The sequence below is a fragment of the Synchiropus splendidus genome, chromosome 18 (assembly GCF_027744825.2).
Source record: "Synchiropus splendidus isolate RoL2022-P1 chromosome 18, RoL_Sspl_1.0, whole genome shotgun sequence".
In the NCBI taxonomy this organism is placed as follows: Eukaryota; Metazoa; Chordata; class Actinopteri; order Syngnathiformes; family Callionymidae; genus Synchiropus; species Synchiropus splendidus.
Window position 1 is genome coordinate 7,261,208 of NC_071351.1, and position 20,901 is coordinate 7,282,108.

At 56.1% G+C, this 20,901-nt stretch overlaps 1 protein-coding gene across 2 annotated transcripts in view; it reads left to right on the plus strand.

Annotated features, from left to right (window-relative positions):
• The window catches only part of LOC128750102 (neuron navigator 1-like), a 41,454-nt gene extending 21,172 nt beyond the window's left edge, over positions 1-20,282 (plus strand). The window contains exons 8-31 of one of the 2 annotated variants that reach the window (XM_053850306.1): positions 9,883-10,021; positions 11,508-11,805; positions 12,914-13,667; positions 13,731-14,165; positions 14,550-14,591; positions 14,682-14,797; positions 14,859-15,020; positions 15,086-15,138; positions 15,240-15,263; positions 15,430-15,507; positions 15,964-16,047; positions 16,115-16,223; positions 16,288-16,409; positions 16,487-16,828; positions 16,898-17,140; positions 17,213-17,311; positions 17,376-17,547; positions 18,084-18,310; positions 18,385-18,536; positions 18,598-18,669; positions 18,746-18,945; positions 19,001-19,119; positions 19,189-19,380; positions 19,445-20,282. In XM_053850306.1, coding sequence (XP_053706281.1) covers positions 9,883-10,021; positions 11,508-11,805; positions 12,914-13,667; positions 13,731-14,165; positions 14,550-14,591; positions 14,682-14,797; positions 14,859-15,020; positions 15,086-15,138; positions 15,240-15,263; positions 15,430-15,507; positions 15,964-16,047; positions 16,115-16,223; positions 16,288-16,409; positions 16,487-16,828; positions 16,898-17,140; positions 17,213-17,311; positions 17,376-17,547; positions 18,084-18,310; positions 18,385-18,536; positions 18,598-18,669; positions 18,746-18,945; positions 19,001-19,119; positions 19,189-19,380; positions 19,445-19,543 — 4,333 coding nt within the window. In that variant the 3' untranslated portion in view covers positions 19,544-20,282. Of the gene's footprint in view, positions 1-9,882; positions 10,022-11,507; positions 11,806-12,913; positions 13,668-13,730; positions 14,166-14,549; positions 14,592-14,681; positions 14,798-14,858; positions 15,021-15,085; positions 15,139-15,239; positions 15,264-15,429; positions 15,508-15,963; positions 16,048-16,114; positions 16,224-16,287; positions 16,410-16,486; positions 17,141-17,212; positions 17,312-17,375; positions 17,548-18,083; positions 18,311-18,384; positions 18,537-18,597; positions 18,670-18,745; positions 18,946-19,000; positions 19,120-19,188; positions 19,381-19,444 lie in introns of both variants that reach the window. The other variant, XM_053850305.1, reaches the window with a different exon arrangement.
• Positions 20,283-20,901: the final 619 nt, after the last annotated feature.

A 20,901-nucleotide genomic window follows, 5' to 3' on the forward strand; every position in this document is an offset into this window, starting at 1 on the left:
ATCTCGCAGTCGATGAACCCTGGTAGGTGTCTTTTGTTCTGGATGGTTGGAACTGGAGCAACAAAAGTGAAAGAAAAAAGTGCCAAAGATTATAGACCTGAGCAACAGAGGATGTTTCAAAGCACAATATTTTTAAAAAGTAAAATAATATACATAAAATATACATCGCTGTGGTTGAGAGAAGCGGCGCCTGTGTTCTGGTTGTGTTGGAGTGGAAGGGCTGTGCCGGCCCAGATAAACCGTGGCTGCTGGCGAGAGTCCGGTGGAGCGGACTCAGTGAAGAGCCGTCGGTTGAGTCAAACCTGCCGTTTAAATCAGATTAAAGTTTCCCCTCATGATTGTTTTCAGTAAATGGAGGGAAAGTTGGTTCCCACAGGAGCGGGCCACCCTCCCCCGGCCCCTCCCCCTCACACACCTACAGATATGGCCAGTGCAGGACATGCATGGCAGCTCCCGTCCACAGCCTCACACACACGCGTTCAAAGCTCTGCGGCGCTGAGCCCTGCCGCTGGGAACAAAAGGCTGTGACTGGGGTTTGTAATGCGCATAAGAATCAGCAGCTCCCGCCGGGTCGTCCTGTGGAGCTGTTTCAACATTAGCTACGCAGGTCTCCCTCTCACCTCCCGCCATCTCCATCCCTCCTCCTAATCTCTACTCGCTCATTAAAGCTCCCGGCGCTGGATTTAAGTTCCTCGGCATTGGAAACCACACTGGAACAGGGAACTAATGAAGTATCTCGGGGTCCAGCAGGGTGGACCCCAGACCGGACGCTTTCATGTTCGTGTGTGTGTGTGTTTGTGCCGCCGCTGCAGTGCGAGTCTGAGCTTGCAGGCTACTACACAAACTGGTTTCTCCTCCAGAGGAGAGGAAGATTCACCGGAGAGAGTGTGGACTGAGACAACAACAAGCTGAAGCTGAGGCTCTGGACTATGACTGAATATTTTAAAGATGAAACTGGACAAAACATAGTCTTCAAACACAACAAACAATACATGCCAGAAATGATCATAAAAAAGGTCCAAATGTGATTCATATTTGCCAAAACAATGTCATCTTGAAGCATTATTATTTAAATTGGTATAAATGAAAGTACTACAAGGAAGTAAATAGAAGGAAAAGTAGTTGCAAATCATGAAATAATCCTGGAAATAAATGAGATTAAATTCGTCAAAATCTTTCCCGTCAGTCCTCATATTATTTCTGGTGGCCCGTCCTCGCATGAGACCTCCACTAACATTTACATGCGTCCAACTGATCCCACATCTGGTGTTGACAATGTGGGAGTGGGAGCAGGTTTGATAACTCCCAGGAAACATCTGTGTTGGCTCCAGGACAGAGAGCCTGCTCCCCGGCAGCGTGCACAGCGGCGGTTTGCAGCTCAGAGCCTGAGCGTCGATCTCCGTCCTGATGGCTCGGAGACTTCAGACCTGAGACAGAAGTGTGTGAGGAAAAAAGGAGAAGAAGACTACGAAGACCGAACGCTAAACTCATAACAATAATGATAATGATGCTGACATACATCGACTGAAGACAGAAGGAAGGACGGAAGTTAGCATCTTGGTGTCTGTGAATGTGAGCAACATGTGCTCCCTGGTGGACGTGACCACCGTGAGTTTCCTTTGTTGTCTCCAGTGCAAGGAGAGATAAGCTATCAGAGATGTGCGCTGTGTGTTTACATGCGCTGGGACCAAAGTGTCGTGTCTGTTCCGGTGTCTTCCAGCTGATAACGGGGCTGAGCTTTCCCAGGTCTGCTGCCTCTTTCATCAGTGCACCGCTGACAGGTTCCCAGGGTCAGATGGGTGACCCCTGCATGGCTGCTGTCATTACACGGTTGCATCACCTCATGAGCCAGACATGTCTGGACATGAGTCAGCACCAACAACTGACCAGTGAGTTCAGCTGCAGGACGTCAGGCAGCTCCTCTCCTGTGGCTCCGGCCGCTGCGTCCAGGACTTTGTTCAGGGTGAAGCATCAAGGAGTATGGGAGCTGGGGTCAGAGGTCGGGTCAGGTCTCGGCCACACTGGTTGCCTGGGATCCAGGTACAAAAGGTGTTTGTCCACCTGACCTTTCCTGTCGCCACACTGACAGAGATGTCTTTGTCCAGCCTGGGATGAGATGCTGGTGGTTTGGTTGCTTCCTCGCTCACCTCCTTCATGAGCCCAGTCACGGCACATGAGAGCAGCGGCCACTTCACTTGAGGCTGCTGGCTCTTTCACTGCTGCTTTTGAGTCTTAGCCGTGCCAGTGTGAGTCCTGGGGCAAACACCTGCGCCCACTTAACCTGGGTTGCTGCGCTCCTGCAGCATCATGTCCCCCCTGCTCCTGGCCTCTCTCCATGGAGTCTCCTCTCACCCCTGTATCTGCCTCTCCTGTCCATCCTGTCGGGATTGAAAAGGCTGTTAATGATCAGCGCCTCCTGTCTCGCTGTTGAATTGCACAGACTCGGGGGGGGGGGGTCCAGGTGACCCTAACCCCGGCTCACAGCTCCTGACTGAGGAGTGGTTTTGGCGACCAGCCAGTGCTCAGGAGGAGGGACTCGGGTCACGTGTTCATCCATCACACTCATGCTGAGTAGAGGAAGACAACAGGGCAACACTGGCCCATCCGTCTGTCTGCCTCGGTTCTGACATGGAGTCAGACATTGGCCCTGACCTTGCATGGTCAAAGCTCTGCTGCGAGTGGAGCCAACATGGCAGCTGAGCCTGTGGGGTCGCCGACCTCCGACCGTGTTGCTGTGCTTTCCAATGACACGGACGCCAGAATATTTGGAGATTCATGAGGCTTTATTCCCTCGCAGACTCATTTTTTGGTTCCAGCTGAATGTCGAGTTTGATGTTGACACGGAGCCAGTATTTTATCAACAAAGTCGAAAGTGAGACTTTGGGTAGCAGTGATCCGGTACTTCAGAGCGGCAGGTCTTCAGTTTGTGGGAGGAAACAGGAGTACCTAGAGAGTCTTTTGGTCTGAAAGAAATGAGATCACTGCTGAAGATCACGATGCACTGCTGAGAGAGGCTGGCTGGTGGTCACCCCCGTGTCCTGGAGATGCTTATCCTGCGTGAGATTTTTGAAGGGACACAGCTGGTCGCGATCAGTGAAGAGGCGGAGGAGGAGGAGGAGGAATTCGGGGTGTTGCCTTTTCGATCACTTCCTCCCTCTCTCATCGCTTCCCTCCCACCGCGAGTGTGTGAGAGTCAGAGCCTCTGCGGGAGTGAAGCAGTCAGTTCCGTGGATTCCGAAATTCAGCTCGAGATGATGAACCAAGCGGCGTGACGTTCCGGACCGTCGGGAAAATGAGCGGACGCGTGTTGAACGGCAAGCTGCTGCAGCTGCCGGCTCCGCGGCGCTCCGGGAGGACGCTGCACTATCTGTCAAGGTAATCCCGGCGTGTGCGGTCCGCGGGACCAGGCGCGGCTCCCGGCGACGACGCTTTCGTTTGTCGCGACTGGCGGTTCCGGGTGCGTGAACGCAGCACCGGCGCGCCTCATTGATAAACGCGCAACAGCTGCGGGCGAGTGCGGACTGTAGTCGCGCATTGTTGCCCCGCACACTCAGACTGTCAAGTCTAGTCTCCGGAATCCCTGTCGAACCTGCCGAGTCAACTCGTGATGGACGCGAGGAGCCGTTACGCTGCTCCATTGTGAGTGGGTGGGATCCCGATCGATCAGAACCGAACCGCATCCTACTGACCCACATTGCTGGCTTCATCCTCCCCGCGCCATGTGACCGTCTCGTCGTAGTATAACGCTCGCCTTTCTGCGGCCGCAGCTGTTCCACAAACAAGAGCGCCACTTCACTGCATGTGTGTTCTGGAGGCGCACAAAGCGGCCCGGCGTGTTCATGTCAGCTGGATGGATGGGCGGGTCCCCTGCTGGAGTGTGGCATGGACAGACTGACCCCACAGTGTTGGTGCTGGTCTGGAAAACACTCCCCACAGGACTGGGATGTTATTCTGTATGTTTCAGTGTATAGAGATGTTGGTATTGCTGCTGCGTTCCTTCGGGGAAAAGTCAAATTTGTGTTGCCATTCCTTCCATTTCCATTCACCAGTGGGGTCATTTGCTTTATCCTCTATTTGATATGGACACAGAAGGTGGTCGATGGTCAATGATACCATGTATTCACGGCTCATTGAAACCTTATTTATCTCTGCTGTGGATGTACGATTGTCCCAAAAGCTTGTGTCACAATAGTGACAATGAAAGACCCAGTCCTCAGGAAAAGTGACGCTGCGCTGCGACTCCACTGTGGCGCTGTGTTTTTCCATTGTTGCCCAGTGTTATGCAGGGATTCTGACTCATGATATCAAAAAGTAAGCTCACAGTTAGCCAGCTCAGTGTCCGTCGCTCTGTCTCACTGCCGCGGCCCAAAACAGCACCAAAACAAAGCACTCTCGGTCCTGAATGCTCAACAGTATTGATTGACTAAAGTGGGGTGTTTCACACGGGGTCACTTGTGCTGCCCCTGCATTAGGGTAAAGTGGCCTGACATGGATGCAACCGCCCAAATAAAGACACCAAGTGGCGCACTCAATTCATTAGGAAGTCTCAGGGGGGGCGTCCGCTCACGGTTTACTCATGCTGATGCGGTCTGTTGTCGTGTGGGCTGCGAAAGTCCACTCAGCACCACCCGCCTCTGTCATGGCTCCGCTTCAGCGACATCCAAACACTCCACTCTTGAGGTGTGGCGGGAGGATCCGCTGGCTCCTTCACCTGTCCTGATGTGTAACTTCAGCCCAAGGTGTGGCAGGGTGAGGACAGTGCCCTCACCGTGTCAGCCTCAAGTCAGCTGGTGTGTTTGGTGAACAACACTGTTATCAACCATCTGCTTCCTGAGGCAGGAGCTGATAGGTGCTGCTGTTGAGGAAACAAACCTTGGAGGAGGAGACGCTCGTCCTCGTGGCTCTGGACTGTTGACATGTTGACTTGTCGTGGTGATGCAGGGTCACCTTCTCACGAGCCAATGACTCTCACTCACCATCATTATGTCTTGATGATGTCCTGAAGAACAATCCCGATTGTCTTTTCATGGATTCACGTCACGACTGGTGAGTCTTCGTGCTCCTCCCTGTGTGTCTCTTGACTGGTGTCCCGCTGATGCCACCCTGTTCAGTGCAGTCCAGTCGTCTTCAGCTCATTCCAGCCGCACAGTGCTGGTGATCAGGAGCTTCTGAGCTGGACGCCGCTGAGAGCTTGTCTCAAGTCAACTGACTCATGAACGAGTTGAGTCAAAGGACGCTGGTTTTGATCTTATTCATCACTGCTTTTCCTGCTTGTCATTCGTGGAGGTGTTGACTCACAGCTTCACATCTCCTCATGACCTGTTGGTGTCAAGTGTTTCCTGAACCTCACAAGTTTCTTGGGCTGTAGACCAAGTCTCTGGGTCCACTGGTGGGGACCTTGACATGACAGATGAAGTGCTTAATCCCAGCTGTCAGGAGAGTAACTGAAGGGCATGGGCCTCAATGATGACTCTCACACGTTCATCATAGTGGGACGTTGTTTCGCTGATAGATGCGGTGACTCTCAGCCCAAATATGTGAGTAGAAAGTGGGCGTTCCTCGATCCTCCTGTTTGTTTTGGAGCCAGTTTATTCATCTAGTCTTGGTGTGCACTCAGGCAGCAGCATGCCTGTGTGTGGCTGCATGTGTCGGGAGATTAGGGAGTGGGACCCCACAATGCACTGCTGGAATGTGGAGTGTTGCGTGCCGAGCGGCTCGGAGCAGGAAGAAAATCGCTGCTGCTGCTGCTTGAGGTGGCATCAGCAGGACGTGTGTGTTGTGAGCGACAGCCGCTGATGGACTCACGTCGACCGGCGAGTCTCTCCACTGCAGCAGGCCTGTTTGAATAGGTGTCTGCTGCTCCTGCCAGCAAAGACCTTTTGAAATGAAGGTGTTTTGACAACGTACAGCAGCGACTCATGTCTGAAATGTGCTGCTTGAGTTCAGTTAAACCTTCCAGAAGCAGAGGTGCTGGCTCCACTCTGGTCTGGTTTCCGCTCAACAATGGCGAGCACAAATCTGGGATTAACGTGTGCAGACGCTCCCGTTGTTGAGTCACATATTTGAACTTTGAAATTATTGTCTCTTTGTTTCCTTTGAAGGTGGATTTCAGTTTCGCCTCATTCTCAGCAGGGAGGTCTGAAAATGGTTTTCTTGATGGATCCCTGTCGGACTGTCCCGCCGCCCTTCCTGGTGGAGCGCCACCACCGTGTTCCTCTCATGTGCAGCTCCAGCTCTGTAGAAGAGTCAGAACCACAGTTGAGTTTGGCAGCGCTGTTAGCGATACTGTTGGTGGCGCTGTTAGTGGTGCTGTTGGTGGCGACAGGCTCCAGCCTCCAAACAGCTGCCTGCTTAATGTTGCTGTCAGAGGGAACCTCTTCTGTCTCACAGCTGCTTCAGGTTAACTTGGAAGAAGCCTGCAACATTCAAAAGTGGGAACCTCCCTTTCTTCCCTTTCCGGAGACCACTGGTCCCCCTGCTTTCAAACCAAAACATCCCTGCGCTCTGCACACTCACGCAGCCGTTAAGTCAGCTGACGTGTCTGGAGAGGGGCCAGAGGTAATTCTACACGAGCAGCCGAGCCCCGGTTCTGGGCCTCTGCGTGCCGGGGTTCCCCCTGCGAGTTCTTTCCTCGTTCGGAGTCTCCACGCCGGAGCCCAGACTGAACTACTTAAGGAGGTGATTGATTCCGTCTTGTCCTGCCGAGAGATTATCATGAGATCCTCCTGAAAATATGACAATCATAAACAGATAAATAGTTGAATGTTTGGAGCAACAGATGGATGGTGGGCCAGTCAGGTTGGCATGAAGATTGTCGAGGTTAAGACCAAAACTCTTTTGTTGTCATCGACTTGCTCAAATAAGTGGACGTTTCAGCTTCTTCCTCCACTCACGCGCTCTTCTCCAGAGCCTTGTCTCCATTTTGGGGCTTGAGAATGAGAAGAGCAGGACGACCCGGCAGGCGTCGACATGACGGACTCCACAGTCACAACAGTGTCTGTCTCTCGGCCCAAAAACTTCCTTATATGATCGTCTCTTCCATCTCTTCCTGGAAGCCTTGGAGAGACGAGAAGAACCGCAGGGCTTTCTGGTCGTGCTGATGAAGCAGAGGACACAGACAGATCATGGATGAGGTCTGAGGGCATGTCTGCAGACGTGACTCTGGCTCGGACTTGACTCTCCAGGAGCCGTGCGTGGTGTCTGCTCTCAGTCCTGCCAAAGCCCTCCAGGGTTCCTCCTGCCTGAGGGCCATTCAGGGCTGCGACCTCCTCCGTCCACTTCAGCCTGGCACACACACACACACGCGCGGCAGGCGCTGATCCGGGTGGCAGTTGGAAGCAGCAGTAATTACCAGCTCATTAAATCCAGCCGGCTTCATAATCCCCAGCTCTGCCCAGGCTGGCGGAGCTCATGAGCAGCGGCCGGATGAAGCAGAGCGGCCTTCATTGTCTGAAGTGCCGAGTCAGCACGGACGAGCGGCGTGGCTGGCTGTTACAGTTGGAAGGTTTCTCATCAAGCGATGTGGATTTACATCCCAATATTGTCTCACTGCGTCCAGATCTGATAGTGGCAGCTCCTTCTACCGCTGTGCTACTGGAGCAGTGGCTTCCTTGTTTGTTTCCCACCTGTCAGACTGGTGTTCCATGTGTGAGGGCACCCACCTGAAGCAGCTCAGAGAGGTCACGCTCAACCCTCTCTCAGAACCCGGTGCATGGCTGATCTGAACCTCAGGTGTGTGTGTGCGTGTGTGTGCGTGTGCGTGCGTGTGCGTGCGTGTGCGTGCGTGTGCATGCGTGCGTGCGTGCGTGTGTGTGTGTGTGTGTGTGTGTGAGAGAGAGAGATATGAGGCAGGAAGGTGCCTGACACTGAAGCTGGCTCATTCTAACACGCTGCTCTCCTCACACCATGGTGTCTGGGGCCGGCTGCCCACTCTCCTACTTTCCACCGCCCTAAAAAGACATGACAGTCCAGCCGCCATCTGATTTGACCATTTTGGGTTCTGCTCTGTGACCGGCAGGCTTTTAAAAGGCATGGAAATATGCCGTTTCTCCGCACAAAGGTTTTCCATGCATCTTCACCAGTCAAAGTCACTGAGGCACGGCAACGTCCTGCACGATGGAAACGGCTCCCTCAGACAAAACACGGTGACATCATCATTATTTTTACTGATCCGGAACATTTCCTCTGCTGGTTCCTGGAATATAGACGTGGACCAGCTCAGACTGTGGCCCGAGAGCAACAGCACCAGGCCGGCAGCGATGCCAGCAATTAGCCTGGGGCTTGTGAATGGAGGCGGATCACGGGTCAATAAAGCAGTCTCTTTAACTCTGGGCTGGGATGGGGAGGGGGGGTCTCTTTTAAGACTGCGAGGAACACAGAAGTCGTTGTGAAAAGAGGATGTGGTTCAAATCAACTTCATCGTTGGTGCGAGAACTGAGCTGGTGGTGCTTCCTCTTATCTGCAGACAGGAAACTGTCTCTTAAATCGCCAGTGTTTCAGTGAGTTGCTTTTTCAGCCGTGAAGTTGGTGAGACGGCAGGAGCGCATCAGTTCAATTCCAGATTCATGGAGGGAAACGTCCTTGCTCTTGAACAAAAATGACCAGCATTGAGCTTTGATACTAGCGGCATGAACGATGAGGCACTCACTGGTCAGGGTCAGGATGTGAGCGTTGGCCTGGTGAAGCAGGAGTCAGCTGACATCGGAGGTCAACTCTTGCTCAGCAGGAGAGAGATGCTTGGTGAAAGTCACATGGAGGCCAGGTGGGATGAGGGTTTAGCCCCCTGTTGGCGCTGTCTCGTGTGTATCAGTGTGCTACTGAGGAAGATGTGACGGAAGTGGCCGCAGGTGCTGACCTTGTGGGGACCATGACGCTAATATTATATATATATATATATATATATATATAGTCATTTTGTTCTCGCACTGGTCAGAAGCCAGTGACTTCTCTCTGCCCTCTCCAGACTTTGTTTCATCTCCCCTGGAGGAGTGGATGGAAGATGAGATGAGCTTCACGGCTGCAGTTCTGGTCTCTTTCCTGGTCTGGAGAGAGACTTGGACGATGACCCTTTCTGCAGATCTTTTCCTGAACGTGCCCAGCGGTGACGGCAGATTCATCCTCCTAATTGCAGCTTGAGTCAAATGAGGGTTTAAAGCAGTTCAGTGGAGTTTGGCTCTTCAGTGGCGACTTGGCAGCGCGGAGGCCAACGTCTTTACTTTGGATCAGAGAAGTGGAAAATACGCTCCTCTTCCTGAAGCGACAGTCTTGATCTGAGGCCCATGTGAAGACGGCAGTTCACGTGTTTGGAAGTGCGACATGAGCGCGTGGCTCCGGGCGCACTCATCTAGTAGGTCAGAAGTGAAGGGGGTCAGTGGGGTGGAGTCCCAGCCTGCTGTAGAGTGGGAGGCGGAGCTTGCATAATGAGGTGGCGTATACAGGATGAGTCTTCCGGTCGGGTGCCTGTGTGGGTCGCACTGTAGCCCGGGGGGCTGGGACCGAGAGGGTGGAGGGGAACCCCTGACACAAAAAGAGCACGTCTGAAGAGGCTGTCGCATCGCTCCGTGTCACATCCAGGCCAAACGCAAGAGACTCTCTCTGACTCGGGACACTTCTTCAGTCGAGTCGAAGTCCTGTTCTTTTGGTTTGAGAAGTCATGTGGAAAATGAAGTTGGAGCATCGATGTATATGATGGATGAGCTGGTGACAGTGGTATTTCTGCTCTGTGTGTGGAACTAGCAGCTGTGTTTCAACTCTCACTGTAGCTGAGTGTCCCACCGGCCTCACCTGAGCCTCCCCAGGCTTCACTTCTGCTTTAGTGAATACTGAATCACCAGAGACGCTCGATGGTCTTCTCACACTGGGTCCTCTCCTTCTGTCCTCCAGCTGGGATGAGAGCAGCTCCATCAGCAGCGGCTTGAGCGACGGCTCCGACAACCTGAGCTCGGAGGAGTTCAACACCAGCCCCACGCTCAACTCTCTGCCCACCTCTCCCGTGGGATCACGCAGAAATTCTGCTGTGGTGGTGAGTCATGCGGAAACACACACACACAGACACACACACACAGTCCCATCTGCAGCGGTGCCGCAGGTTCAACCTTGCAGTCATATCTGATCATGAGGACTTTTCAGATGCAATGTGATGAGTTGTGTGGGCGGAGCTTGTGTGTCTGCTCCTGGATGAGGATGGGCTTTCGTCTAGCAGGGTCCTAGGCACAGAGAGCACGTGCTCAGACCGTCCAACATTTTTGAGTGTGTCCTAATCTTGACAACCTGCTGCTCCCACACACTTGATCCTCCGGGGACTTTTCTCTGCAACTCGCAGACGTGGAGGTCCGTCATATCTGATGGATGATGTTCACTTGCTGCCTCTCGAGGTTTGTCCATCAAACCTTGTCAGTCTGCTACTGAGGACCAGACTTGTGAGATATTTGAATCAAATCGTTGAGGACAGGTGGCACCCCACCTGGACCTGCTCTTCATGACTGAGCCCCGGACTCCCTGCTGTGCTCTGCGTCTGCGACTCCTTTACGTTGGATCCATTCTGTGCAGCGGATGTAGGTCACTCCTCCACAGTGTGGCGTGTAGCGCGCTATTAGAGTGGGAGACGGCGAGAACAAGGAGGAGGGTGGGCGTAACCATGGCAACTGAAGTGCAGCGATGCTCCGAGTGCCGGCTTTTGTCTTGTCTATGGCTGAACGACAGGTCTGCAACCTGACCATCTGGAGCCATCTGCGGTCCTGCGACCAGGCCAGAGAGCCATCATCACCATGGCAACCAAGCATCAGTATTGTCTTGTATGACTTCATGTAGCTCTGAAATTCTTTGTCGGTTTCTCTTTTCACCCTGGAGCCGTGTCTTTGTTCAGCGCCCATGTGTCCTCGGTCGACTGGTTTGAGGTTCCCCTGCAGCTGCCTCGCTCTCCTCCCACGTGGCGTGATGCATCGGCCGTGGGCGAGGGGAGATGCAGCTACATGAAGGAAGAGAGGGAGACGTCCGTCACCAGGGCCGCTCTCTGGTGGACCTTTAGAATCAGATGAGTTAACTCCTGTTCTGTCGGCTCCGCTGAATATTGAGGGACGCCTTTGGACCTGACTGTCTCCAGCGGGTTGCTGTTCTGTAAAACAGACCAGTGACAAGTGACACAACAACAAAATGACTCTTCAATGATCTGACATGCGAGGTTCAACAGCTTCAACGCGTCCTCAGTAGCTCACATGCTCTTGAATGAGGCCATTTGAGGAATGAACATGTTCCTCTGACCTTTTCTAGCTGTGGAACATGACCTTCGTGCTGTGTCTCTCAGACCTGGCAGTTGTCTGTTCCTGGACAGACTCACATGAGATGAGGTTGATGTCCTGCTGAGCTGAGCTCGGGTGGGCAGGGTTCACGCTTGTCCCCTGGGAGTCAGGTCGCTGACGGACAGGGAGCCTGGGTGCGAATGCAGGGTCCGGTGAGGGGAGACATACATGTGGGTGCTCTGATGTTCTGATGCTCTGTCTCTCCTCCAGATGCGGACGGATGCTGAGAAGAGGTCTTTGGTGGAGAGCGGTCTGTCCTGGGACAGCGAGGAGCGCAAACCCAGCCGCAAGAGCCTGGGCGGCGGCGTCTACGATCCGGGGAACCTCAAGTCTGAATCAGCCACCAAGTGGACGAAAAGCCGTCCGGCAGGGGACGGAGGGGAGGTGACCAAGGGGGAGCTGAAGAGACCCCAGACCCTCAGCCACGCGCTGAAGAAAGGGAGGAACCCGCCTGTGGGGGTGACTTCTCCCATCACGCACTCGGCCCAGAGCGGGCTGAAGCTCCCATGTAAGTTGACACACACTGGCCCCACCCACTCAGCTGCTCTGCACAGCCGCACCTTCCTGTGACACGCTCACTAACCACCGGATGTTTGTGCTCCTCCTGCCTTTTGCGGTGATTTTCACTTATCTGTGTGCGACCGCTGTTGATATTGGCAGGCGATGACAAACCTACTGTGTTTGCAGAAGAACAAATCTTTCTCTGTGCGTCAGCTGTGTGAAGTCAAACACAGTCCATCAGTGACCTACGCGCTGCGGGTTCAGCGTCTCTGCACGTCCATGACACACACCATGTGTAAACCCAATTTCCATGTTGACATTCAGCGCTGTCTAGTAGGTTTTCTGTGTCACATTCCTGCCAGATGCAACAAGTCAGAAGCGTGTGTTTTGCTCCATCTGCCGGCGGTCGCCGTGTGTGTGTGTGTGTGTGTGTGTGTGTGTGTGTGTGTGTGTGTGTGTGTGTGTGTGTGTGTGTGTGTGTGTGTGTGTGTGTGTGTGTGTGTGTGTGTGTGTGTGTGTGTGTGTGTGTGTGTGTGTGTGTGTGTGTGTGTGTGTGTGTGTGTGTGTGTGTGTGTGTGTGTGTGTGTGTGTGTGTGTGTGTCTTGATAAATACCCAAAGTGAGTCCAGATGTGCGGATGCTGGTGGGTCTGTGTGGCCGCGGCTCATGTGGCTTCCATCGACACCTAATGATATCTGTTGGCTGGACGGCGTCCAGTGAGCGGGGACTGTGCCGGACCCAGGGTCGAGCCGCGAGGTTTCCCACCCAGTGGGCCGGCTCCGCCCTTCTGCCCTGGGACTTGTCAAACGTTTGGTTCTAATGTGAGCGGCACTTGAATCTCAGCTTCCCACACTCAGACTCGCTCCTGTGCATGGAAAAGACCGGGTTCAAGCCCAGGTCTTTCACTGATCACACGTGACCTTCATGCCGCACAGCGGTCGCCAAACCGGTCCAGAAAGGGTTTTTGTTCCAGCCAGTCAAGGCGATCTGTGGTCAGTGATTGGCTGCTGCCAGTTTCAACTGACTCGTGATTGGTCAAACTGTGTGTGAAGGTCTGTCTGAGGCTCAGACCAACCTTTCTAACAGAGTTCCTCCGCTCCGCCTGTTGCCTTTCAGGTGCCTCGAAAGCCGAGGGCAAGCCGACCGATAAGAGTCGCCTGGCGCTGAAGAATTCCAGCCTCCAGCGTTCTTCCTCCGACGCAGGGAAAGACCACGGGAACGGCTCCAGTGAGCAGCGCAAGCCGCCCTCCGGCTTGGTCCGGCCGTCGACAGGTGGCAGCTTTGGCTTCAAGAAGCCCAGTTCGGCAGGCTGCAACGGCACGCAGAACCCCAACACGTCCGGCGGGCTCAGCGGAATTCCTTCCCCAGCTGCCAGCAAGACTCCCAAGACCTCTGGTATCCCCGTCAAGCCAGGAGCTGGCGGCGGCGCCAGCGTCCGCAAGACCAGCCTGGATGTGTCCAGCAGCGACCCCAGTGGGTTTCTGTCGCCCAACGCGAGGACCTCCCTTCAGTACCGCTCTCTGCCCCGCCCGGCCAAAACAAGCGCTCTGACGCTGACCCGGCCCAGCTCCGCCCGCCCTGTCAGCACCACCGTCGACACAGCGCCGCAGGGCCTGAAGCTCAAAGACCACTGCCCCAGCAAAGCGAGTGGCCGCAGGATCCCCAGCCCTGGTCCAGTCAACCAAACGGACCGGGAGAAAGAGAAGGAGCGGGCCAAAGCCAAAGCCGTGGTGTCCGACTCAGAGTGTGGAGGAGGCTTGCTGAAAGGGAGTTCTGCTCAGGTGCCTTCGGAGAACGGCGTGAAGCTGCAGGGACTGAGGCCGCCGAGCTACAGCAAGGGCTCGGAGCTGCCGTCGCCGGGCTCACACAGGTAGACGCTCCGCGCCGGACGCCACAGCCCGCATGCGCTGGTGACACGTGTCTGTCTTTCCAGGGTGCGCAGCCTGAGCAAGCCTCCGTCCGTGGCCCAGCTGGACAAGCTCAACTCCAACAATCTGGATGAGGACTTCCAGGACCCTTTGCCACCGAAGATCGCTCCTTACTCCGAGCCCAGCAGCTTGACTCCTGGTCCGGCACCTCATCTCACCGCTCCCTCCCGGTTCTCAGGGTCGGGCATTGGTTTGGGACCCAGACAGGTCACGTCTCTGGGCGTGGAGGAGAGCGGCAGAAGCGCCTCGCCGCTGCTCTACCCTCGACTGTCCGGGCTGCACCGCAGCATGGAGTCGCTGCCCTTCCAGATGAGCCTGGCTCCAGAGCCGCACGGCAGGGACCAGGACAGGGGGGCGGTGGGGACAGAGCCCAGAGAGCGGAGCAGACAGGCTGTCAGCTGGAGCTGCGGCAGTAAACTGTCCCGGACTGCAGCCGACAGGTGAGATGATGTCAAGCGCCCCCTGTGGGTGGGCTGGGGTGCTGCACCACTGACTGGCTGCTGCCATTTACTATCGTATTCCTTTTGTTCTGTCACTTGTGTGCTGTGAGGACAGCGGGGGTCGAACGCCGCGAGGAAACTTTGACCTTTGGAAAGTTCAAAGAAAATGGCAAATGACAGGAAGTAGTTTGACTGGCGAGTGAAGAGAGCCCCTGCTGGTGATTGGGTGTTGCTGCTGCTGTCTTCTCTTGTCCCCATCACTCGCAAACTTAATGACAAGGCTGCGCTCATCCTGGGCTGAAGCCATAATTATGGACATCAGCTGCCTCCTGAAAGCTTAATGACTCGGTGCCTCCGTGACTTGATGCTTCTGCTCTTCTGCAGCTCCCACCGAGACCGGAACACGCTGCCGAAGAAAGGACTGAGGTACGGAAGCGCTGGAGCCCGTGGCGTGTTGCTCGCCCACTGGGAATCTCAAGTCCTCACTGTGGTCTGTCTCTGCTCTCTGGTTCGTAGCTTCAACAGCGCCTCACAGCTGGAGGAGGAGGAGGGGGGGGACGTGAGCGACTGCCTCGGCCTCCCCTCGCTGTCCTCTCCCGCTTCTCTCCCACGGACTTCCAAGACGAGCCTGGGTGCGTTGATCCTGCTCTGCGTGCTGTGGGTTCACTCATTCGCCTGCATGTGTTCCACCAGTGTCCAGCCCAGGGGGCCCTCCCAGGATGACCCGATCCAACAGCATCCCCACGCACGACAGCGCCCTGGACCTGGGGAGCACCTTGTCACTGGCCGAGCGGCCCCGCAGCATGGGAATGGTTCGCTCCGGCTCCTTCCGGGACAAAGATCCCTGCGATGAAGGTCTGATCCCAGTCGTGTTCCTGCTTGTGTCTGTGTGAGCCCTGCAGCTGAACTTGTGCTTTCAGTTCACGGCTCCGTGATCTCCTTGGCGTCCAACGCGTCCTCCAGCTACTCCTCGGTGAGTGGCTCCGCCCCGTGTGTGCGTGTGTGCTGCTCCTCCGCTCTCCTCTGCCGCTCTCCCTCTAACACTGTCACCTTTCTTCCCGCTGCTTACGGAAGGCCGAGGAGAGGCTCCAGGGCGAGGTGAGTGACAGAGCTTCTCAGTGCCGCCTCACTCATTCTTCCTCTGATCTCTTATGCCCTTTCCCCGGCCGCCTGTGTGAGCGTGTGTGCGAGCATGTCCATCACTCGTCATCCTCTTCCAGAGCTTGTAGGTTTGAGTCCCAGCTGATTTTTTTTTTTTCCACAGCAAATCCGAAAGCTGAGGCGAGAGCTGGAGTCTTCTCAGGACAAGGTGTCGACTCTGACCACGCAGCTGACCGCCAACGTGAGTGACTGACACGAGAGGCTGTGGGTTAAATTCCCAGGAAATAGGCAGCAGATGCGTCAGTCTTGTGTTCAAGTTGCTACTGTTATGATGGTCAGGCACAATCCTTTAGACCCCCAATCTGACAGTCTGAACCGTGAAGAGGCATGAGTCGAAACGCCTTGTTCAAAGCGGCCACATGCAGTGAAATACTTCTTTTTATGACGTTGGGCTTTATTTTAGATGGATTTGAAGGTTTTTTTCAAGCGACTGCACAAGTATACTGAAGACTCGATCAAAAGACAGAAGTGGATTTGGACTGGAAGCATTTCAGAGCTGTAGTGCAAGTGACCTGAGGCTCCTCCCGCACCCTGACCTCCTTGCCTTGCCCAAAGTGTGACTGACGACAACGATGAGGAGGAGGGACCTCAGTCTTCATGGGCACATGTTCATCTTCTCATTTTCCTTCTGAAACAGGCGAACTTGGTGGCAGCCTTCGAGCAGAGCTTGACCCTGATGACCACTCGTCTGCAGTCCCTCTCCATCAGTCACGAGCAGAAGGTGAACTGCAGCCCACACAGCAGGTGGAGGAGGTCTGATCCGAGAGTAACACCATGTTGTCGTGCAGGACACCGAGCTGATGGAGCTGAGAGAAACCATTGAAGCGCTGAAGGCCAAAAACGAGGAGGCCCAGGCCGTTATCCACGGAGCTCTCCACAACCCCGACCACATGAAAGGTGCGTGACCCTCTCTGGCTCCGCCTCTCCCAGCGGTGTGACGACGCCCTGCATGTGCCCGCAGACGTGAGCATGCGCCGGCAGAACTCCTGCGAAAGCATCTCCAGCCTCAACAGTCTGACCAGCATGTCCAGTGTGGGAAGCCTGAAGGACCAAGACGCCAAGAAGAAGAAGAAAAAGAGCTGGGTAAGAAGATGGCTCCGCAACGAAGATGGCGGGACTCTGACACTCAGCGTGTCTGTGTGCGTGTCTCTGTCCTGCAGCTGAGAAGTTCCTTCAACAAAGCCTTCAGCATCAAGAAGGGCTCCAAGACGTACTCGGACATCGAGGAGATCGCCACCCCGGAGTCGTCGGCTCCAAACTCGCCCAAGATGCCTCACGACGCGACGGAAACCCTGGAAGCCTCCAAGTGCGGCGACGACTCCTGCTGTGAGTTTGCAGCGTCGGGGCAGGAGATGGTGAGCGAGGACGGCGGGGAGCGGGCGGTGTCAGAGCTGCGCTCCGAGCTCTGGGAGAAGGAGCGAGCGCTGACGGACATCCGGCTGGAGGCGCTGAACTCGGCTCACCAGTTGGAGCAGCTGCGAGACGCCATGAACAACATGCAGGTCAGTCAGGATGCCGCCGTCCACCGGGGGGCGCTCCTCCACCTGACGTCCGTCCTCCTCGGTGCCCAGTCCACAGTGGAGTGTCTGAAGGCAGAGAACGACCACTTGAAGATCGGCTCACGGCTGCAGCAGCCCGGGCCCGGACCCTCCTCGTCCGCCTCGCAGCCGTCCGGCCTGGGAGCACCGCCGCTGCAGCCCGTGAGCACGTCCCTCACCAAGTCCTTCAGCCTCAGTCTGGCCGAGTCCTCTGTGTCATGTCCACGTGACGAGGTCTGCGCTCGGGTCCTGGTCCGCAGCACCGACCCGCTCCAGGTGAAACTCTCCTCCGTGCTTCCTGTGCAGCTGCTCCTCGCTCTGAAGCTGATGACTCGCCGCTTCTTGCAGGACGGCAAACGCCCGCCGGACCACTACCTGGGCTCGGTGCTGGTCAGCAGCAGGACCGACTGGACGACTCTGGACTCTCTGGTCGCCAAAACCTTCAGGGTGAGTCAGACCCCGGGTCTGTGGCTCAGACCAAGGCTGATCGACCTTTTGTCTCACCCCTCAGGACTACCTGAGTCAGGTGGACCCCACGGCCAGTCTGGGTCTGTCCAGTGACTCCCTGCTCATGTACCAGCTGAGCCAGGGCGCCGCCCGAGTTGTCGGTGGAGAGATGCCAGCGGGGTGTCCGCACCGCTGTCTTGGCAGTGGGACTCCCCGCGTGGTCGTCTCGCTGAAGGGTGAGAGGGGTGACGGAGGCCTGAGGGTGACAGACGAGTGTGCATGACGGAGGCGTGAGAGTGACAGAGGCCTGAGGGAGTGATGGAGGCGTGACAGAGTGATGGAGGCGTGAGAGTGGCGGAGGCCTGAGAGAGTGACTGAGGTGTGAGAGTGACGGAGGCCTGAGGGAGTGACTGAGGTGTGAGAGTGACGGAGGCCTGAGGGAGTGACTGAGGTGTGAGAGTGACGGAGGCCTGAGGGAGTGACTGAGGTGTGAGAGTGACGGAGGCCTGAGAGAGTGACTGAGGTGTGAGAGTGACAGAGGCCTGAGGGAGTGACGGAGGCCTGAGGGAGTGACAGAGGCCTCAGGGAGTGACGGATGTGTGAGAGAGTGATGGAGGCGTGAGGGTGGCGGAGGCATGAGGGTTACGGAGGCGTGTGCGTGACGTAGGCGTGAAGGAGTGACAGAGGCGTGACAGTTACAGAGGAGTGCGTGAAAGAGTGACAGAGGCGTGAGGGTGACTCTCCCCCTGCTGAGGCTTGTGTCTGCGCTCAGGGCTGCAGCAGGACAGTGTGGACTCTCTGGTGTTCGAGACACTCATCCCGAAGCCCATGATGCAGCACTACATCAGCCTGCTGCTCAAACACAGGCGCCTGGTTCTGTCCGGCCCCAGCGGCACCGGGAAGACCTACCTGGCACAGCACCTGGCTCGCTACCTGCTGCAGCGGGCCGGCGGCCACGGCACCACCGTCTCCTTCAACATGCACCGTCAGTCTGAGAAGGTCAGGCTTGCTCTCGCTGCTGTGCATGTGGCCGTCGCCAGGGGGCGCCTCAGCATCTCTGCCGTGTCATGCAGGAACTGCAGCTGTATCTCTCCGACTTGGCCAGTCAGATGGAGCGAGAGGCCGCTGCAGACACGCCCCTGGTGGTGATCATCGATGACGTGGGCAACTCGGCCGCCATCACGGAGCTGGTGAACGCCGCACTGACGTGCAACTATCACAAGTGGTGAGTGGCTGTGGCTGGAGTGACCTGCAGGAGGGAGGTGTGACGTGTGGTTGCCTTTCAGCCCGTACGTCATCGGCACGACCAATCAGCCCGTGAAGATGTCGTCCAATCACGGACTGCATCTCAGCTTCAGGTAGGTCCAGCACTCCCTCGCCGCCGCTGTCCCATGAACAGCTCCTCAGTCTGAGCGCCGGGCGTCTGACCTGCAGGATGGTCACGTTCTCCAACAACGTGGAGCCGGCCAACGGCTTCCTCCTCAGATACCTGCACAGGAAAGTGCTGGAGTCCCAGCAGCAGCCGGAGGAGGAGGAGCGCCAGGCCCTGCTGCCTGTGCTGGACTGGATCCCTCAGCTCTGGTACCACCTGCACGCCTTCCTGGAGAAGCACAGCACCTCAGACTTCCTCATCGGTGAGGCTCCTCTGGAGGGGTGTGTGGCTCAGGTCTAACCCCAGTCCCCCGGCAGGTCCCTGCTTCTTCCTCTCCTGCCCGGTGACGGTGGCGGAGATCCGCCAGTGGTTCATCGACCTGTGGAACCACTCCATCATCCCGTACCTGCAGGAGGGAGCCAAGGACGGCATCAAGGTGAGCCTGCGCTCAGAGAGCCACCGGCCGCGCCCTGCTCTCTGACTGACCCGCCGCTTGTGGTGTCAGGTGCGGGGCCAGAAGGCGGTGTGGGAGGACCCGGTGGAGTGGGTGAGAGGGACGCTGCCGTGGCCCGACGCTCATCAGGACCAGGCCCGGCTCTTCCACCTTCCCCCGCCCAGCGTCGCCGTGCACAGCGAGGAGCGCAGGAAGCCCGTCAGAGAGACCCCGCCCCCGAGCGCGCTGGACTCCGACCCACTGGTGAGGATTCCACAGGAGCGATGACCGCCATGGTTTTGCCTGAAATGCCCCGTCTCTCCACCAGATGGCGATGCTGCTGAAGCTGCAGGAATCGGCCAACTGCGTGGAGTCTCCGGAGCGCGAGGGAAGCCTGGATCCCGGCGCCCTCCAGGCCACCTTCTGAGCCTGGACTCCACCAGGCTCCTGCAAGTGCATGGAAACCGGCGCAGAAAGCACTTTATTCATCACATTGGTATTTGGACTGTCGGCGCTGACTCGGCAACAGTGATCACGCAGGACTTGAGCAGTGTGCGGCTTGGCGCAGCCTTGAATGTGTTCTCAGCATCGGCCCAGACCTCGGTGCCGGCGCTTGCCTTTCTTTTCTACTTCGGTGTCGGGTCACACTCCTGGCGCTTTGGGATTTTCTTTTGTCGGACTAATCTGCTGCTTCCGTTGCCCTCGAGGAGATGCCCGACTTCCTGTCGTCCGGCTGGTTCATCCGGACCGTCAGTGGATGCTTGAGTCCACCTGTGCCTGAAACACAACGGCGGCCTGAGGAGCAGGAGCCCCGCCTCTGACCTCAAGCCAGGAGAGCCAGATGTTTGCTGGAGTAGTGGAGAGTGGACCTGCCACCGGAGAAGACCTTGGTTCTGATCCTGGGTTGCCATGTTATTTTAAAGCTTTGTTTTTCTTATGCAAAGATTTGTAAAGATTTGTTTTGTACATGACGTCACTGTTGTAAAAATCCAACTGTAAATAGTCTGCGACAACAATCAGAAGAAGTGTGTGACTCTACCGACTGTGCTCTGGGACACAGCACGTCCTGGGAGGTTTTGGCTGTGAGGCATGTTTATAGGAAAACCTTCGATCCCGCTCCGCCATCCAGACAATAAAGTCACGCCATTATTTACATGTGTTTTTGCAGTGCAGTGATTTGTCCACAGGGCGCAGTGCAGTTGGTCTCCGTGCTGGATGGATGCAACCGCGGCTGGAGCCACACTCTGGCACAGGGACGCCATATATATATATATATATATATATATATATAAAACAACTGCTTGCTACTTTTCAAAGTATGATGCCGGGGAGAAAGGCGCAGGTAGTGACGTCACTTCCGGGTTCGTGCGGCTCACCTGTGGTGCTGTGCTCGCGGAGGAAGCGATTTCTCGTCATCGAAGTTCCCGAGCATGTGCGAGTCGATCAGCTTCATGGAAGCCAACAAGCGTCCCGCGTCGCTTCTTGAGTGTTGGTGGTGGTAACGAGCCACAAGAGAGGAGTTGGGCGACTGAATGGGGAGAGCTCAAATGTGCTGTCTGAGCATGCGCGGAAAACTCAACTCCCCGAACGTTGGACTGCGACGCGGCTGTCTGCTGCCCTCTAGCGGCCGCTGGCCTCCACAGCAGCGCGCGTTGTTCAACCAGCAGCTCTTTGTGCCTCGACACAAAAGAGCGGGCCAAACCGCGAGACACCCGAACCCCGCTGAGGCAGCGAGGGGAAGAGGCGAGTGTTCCTGCCTGACTTTGTCAGGGTTGAGGGAACAAA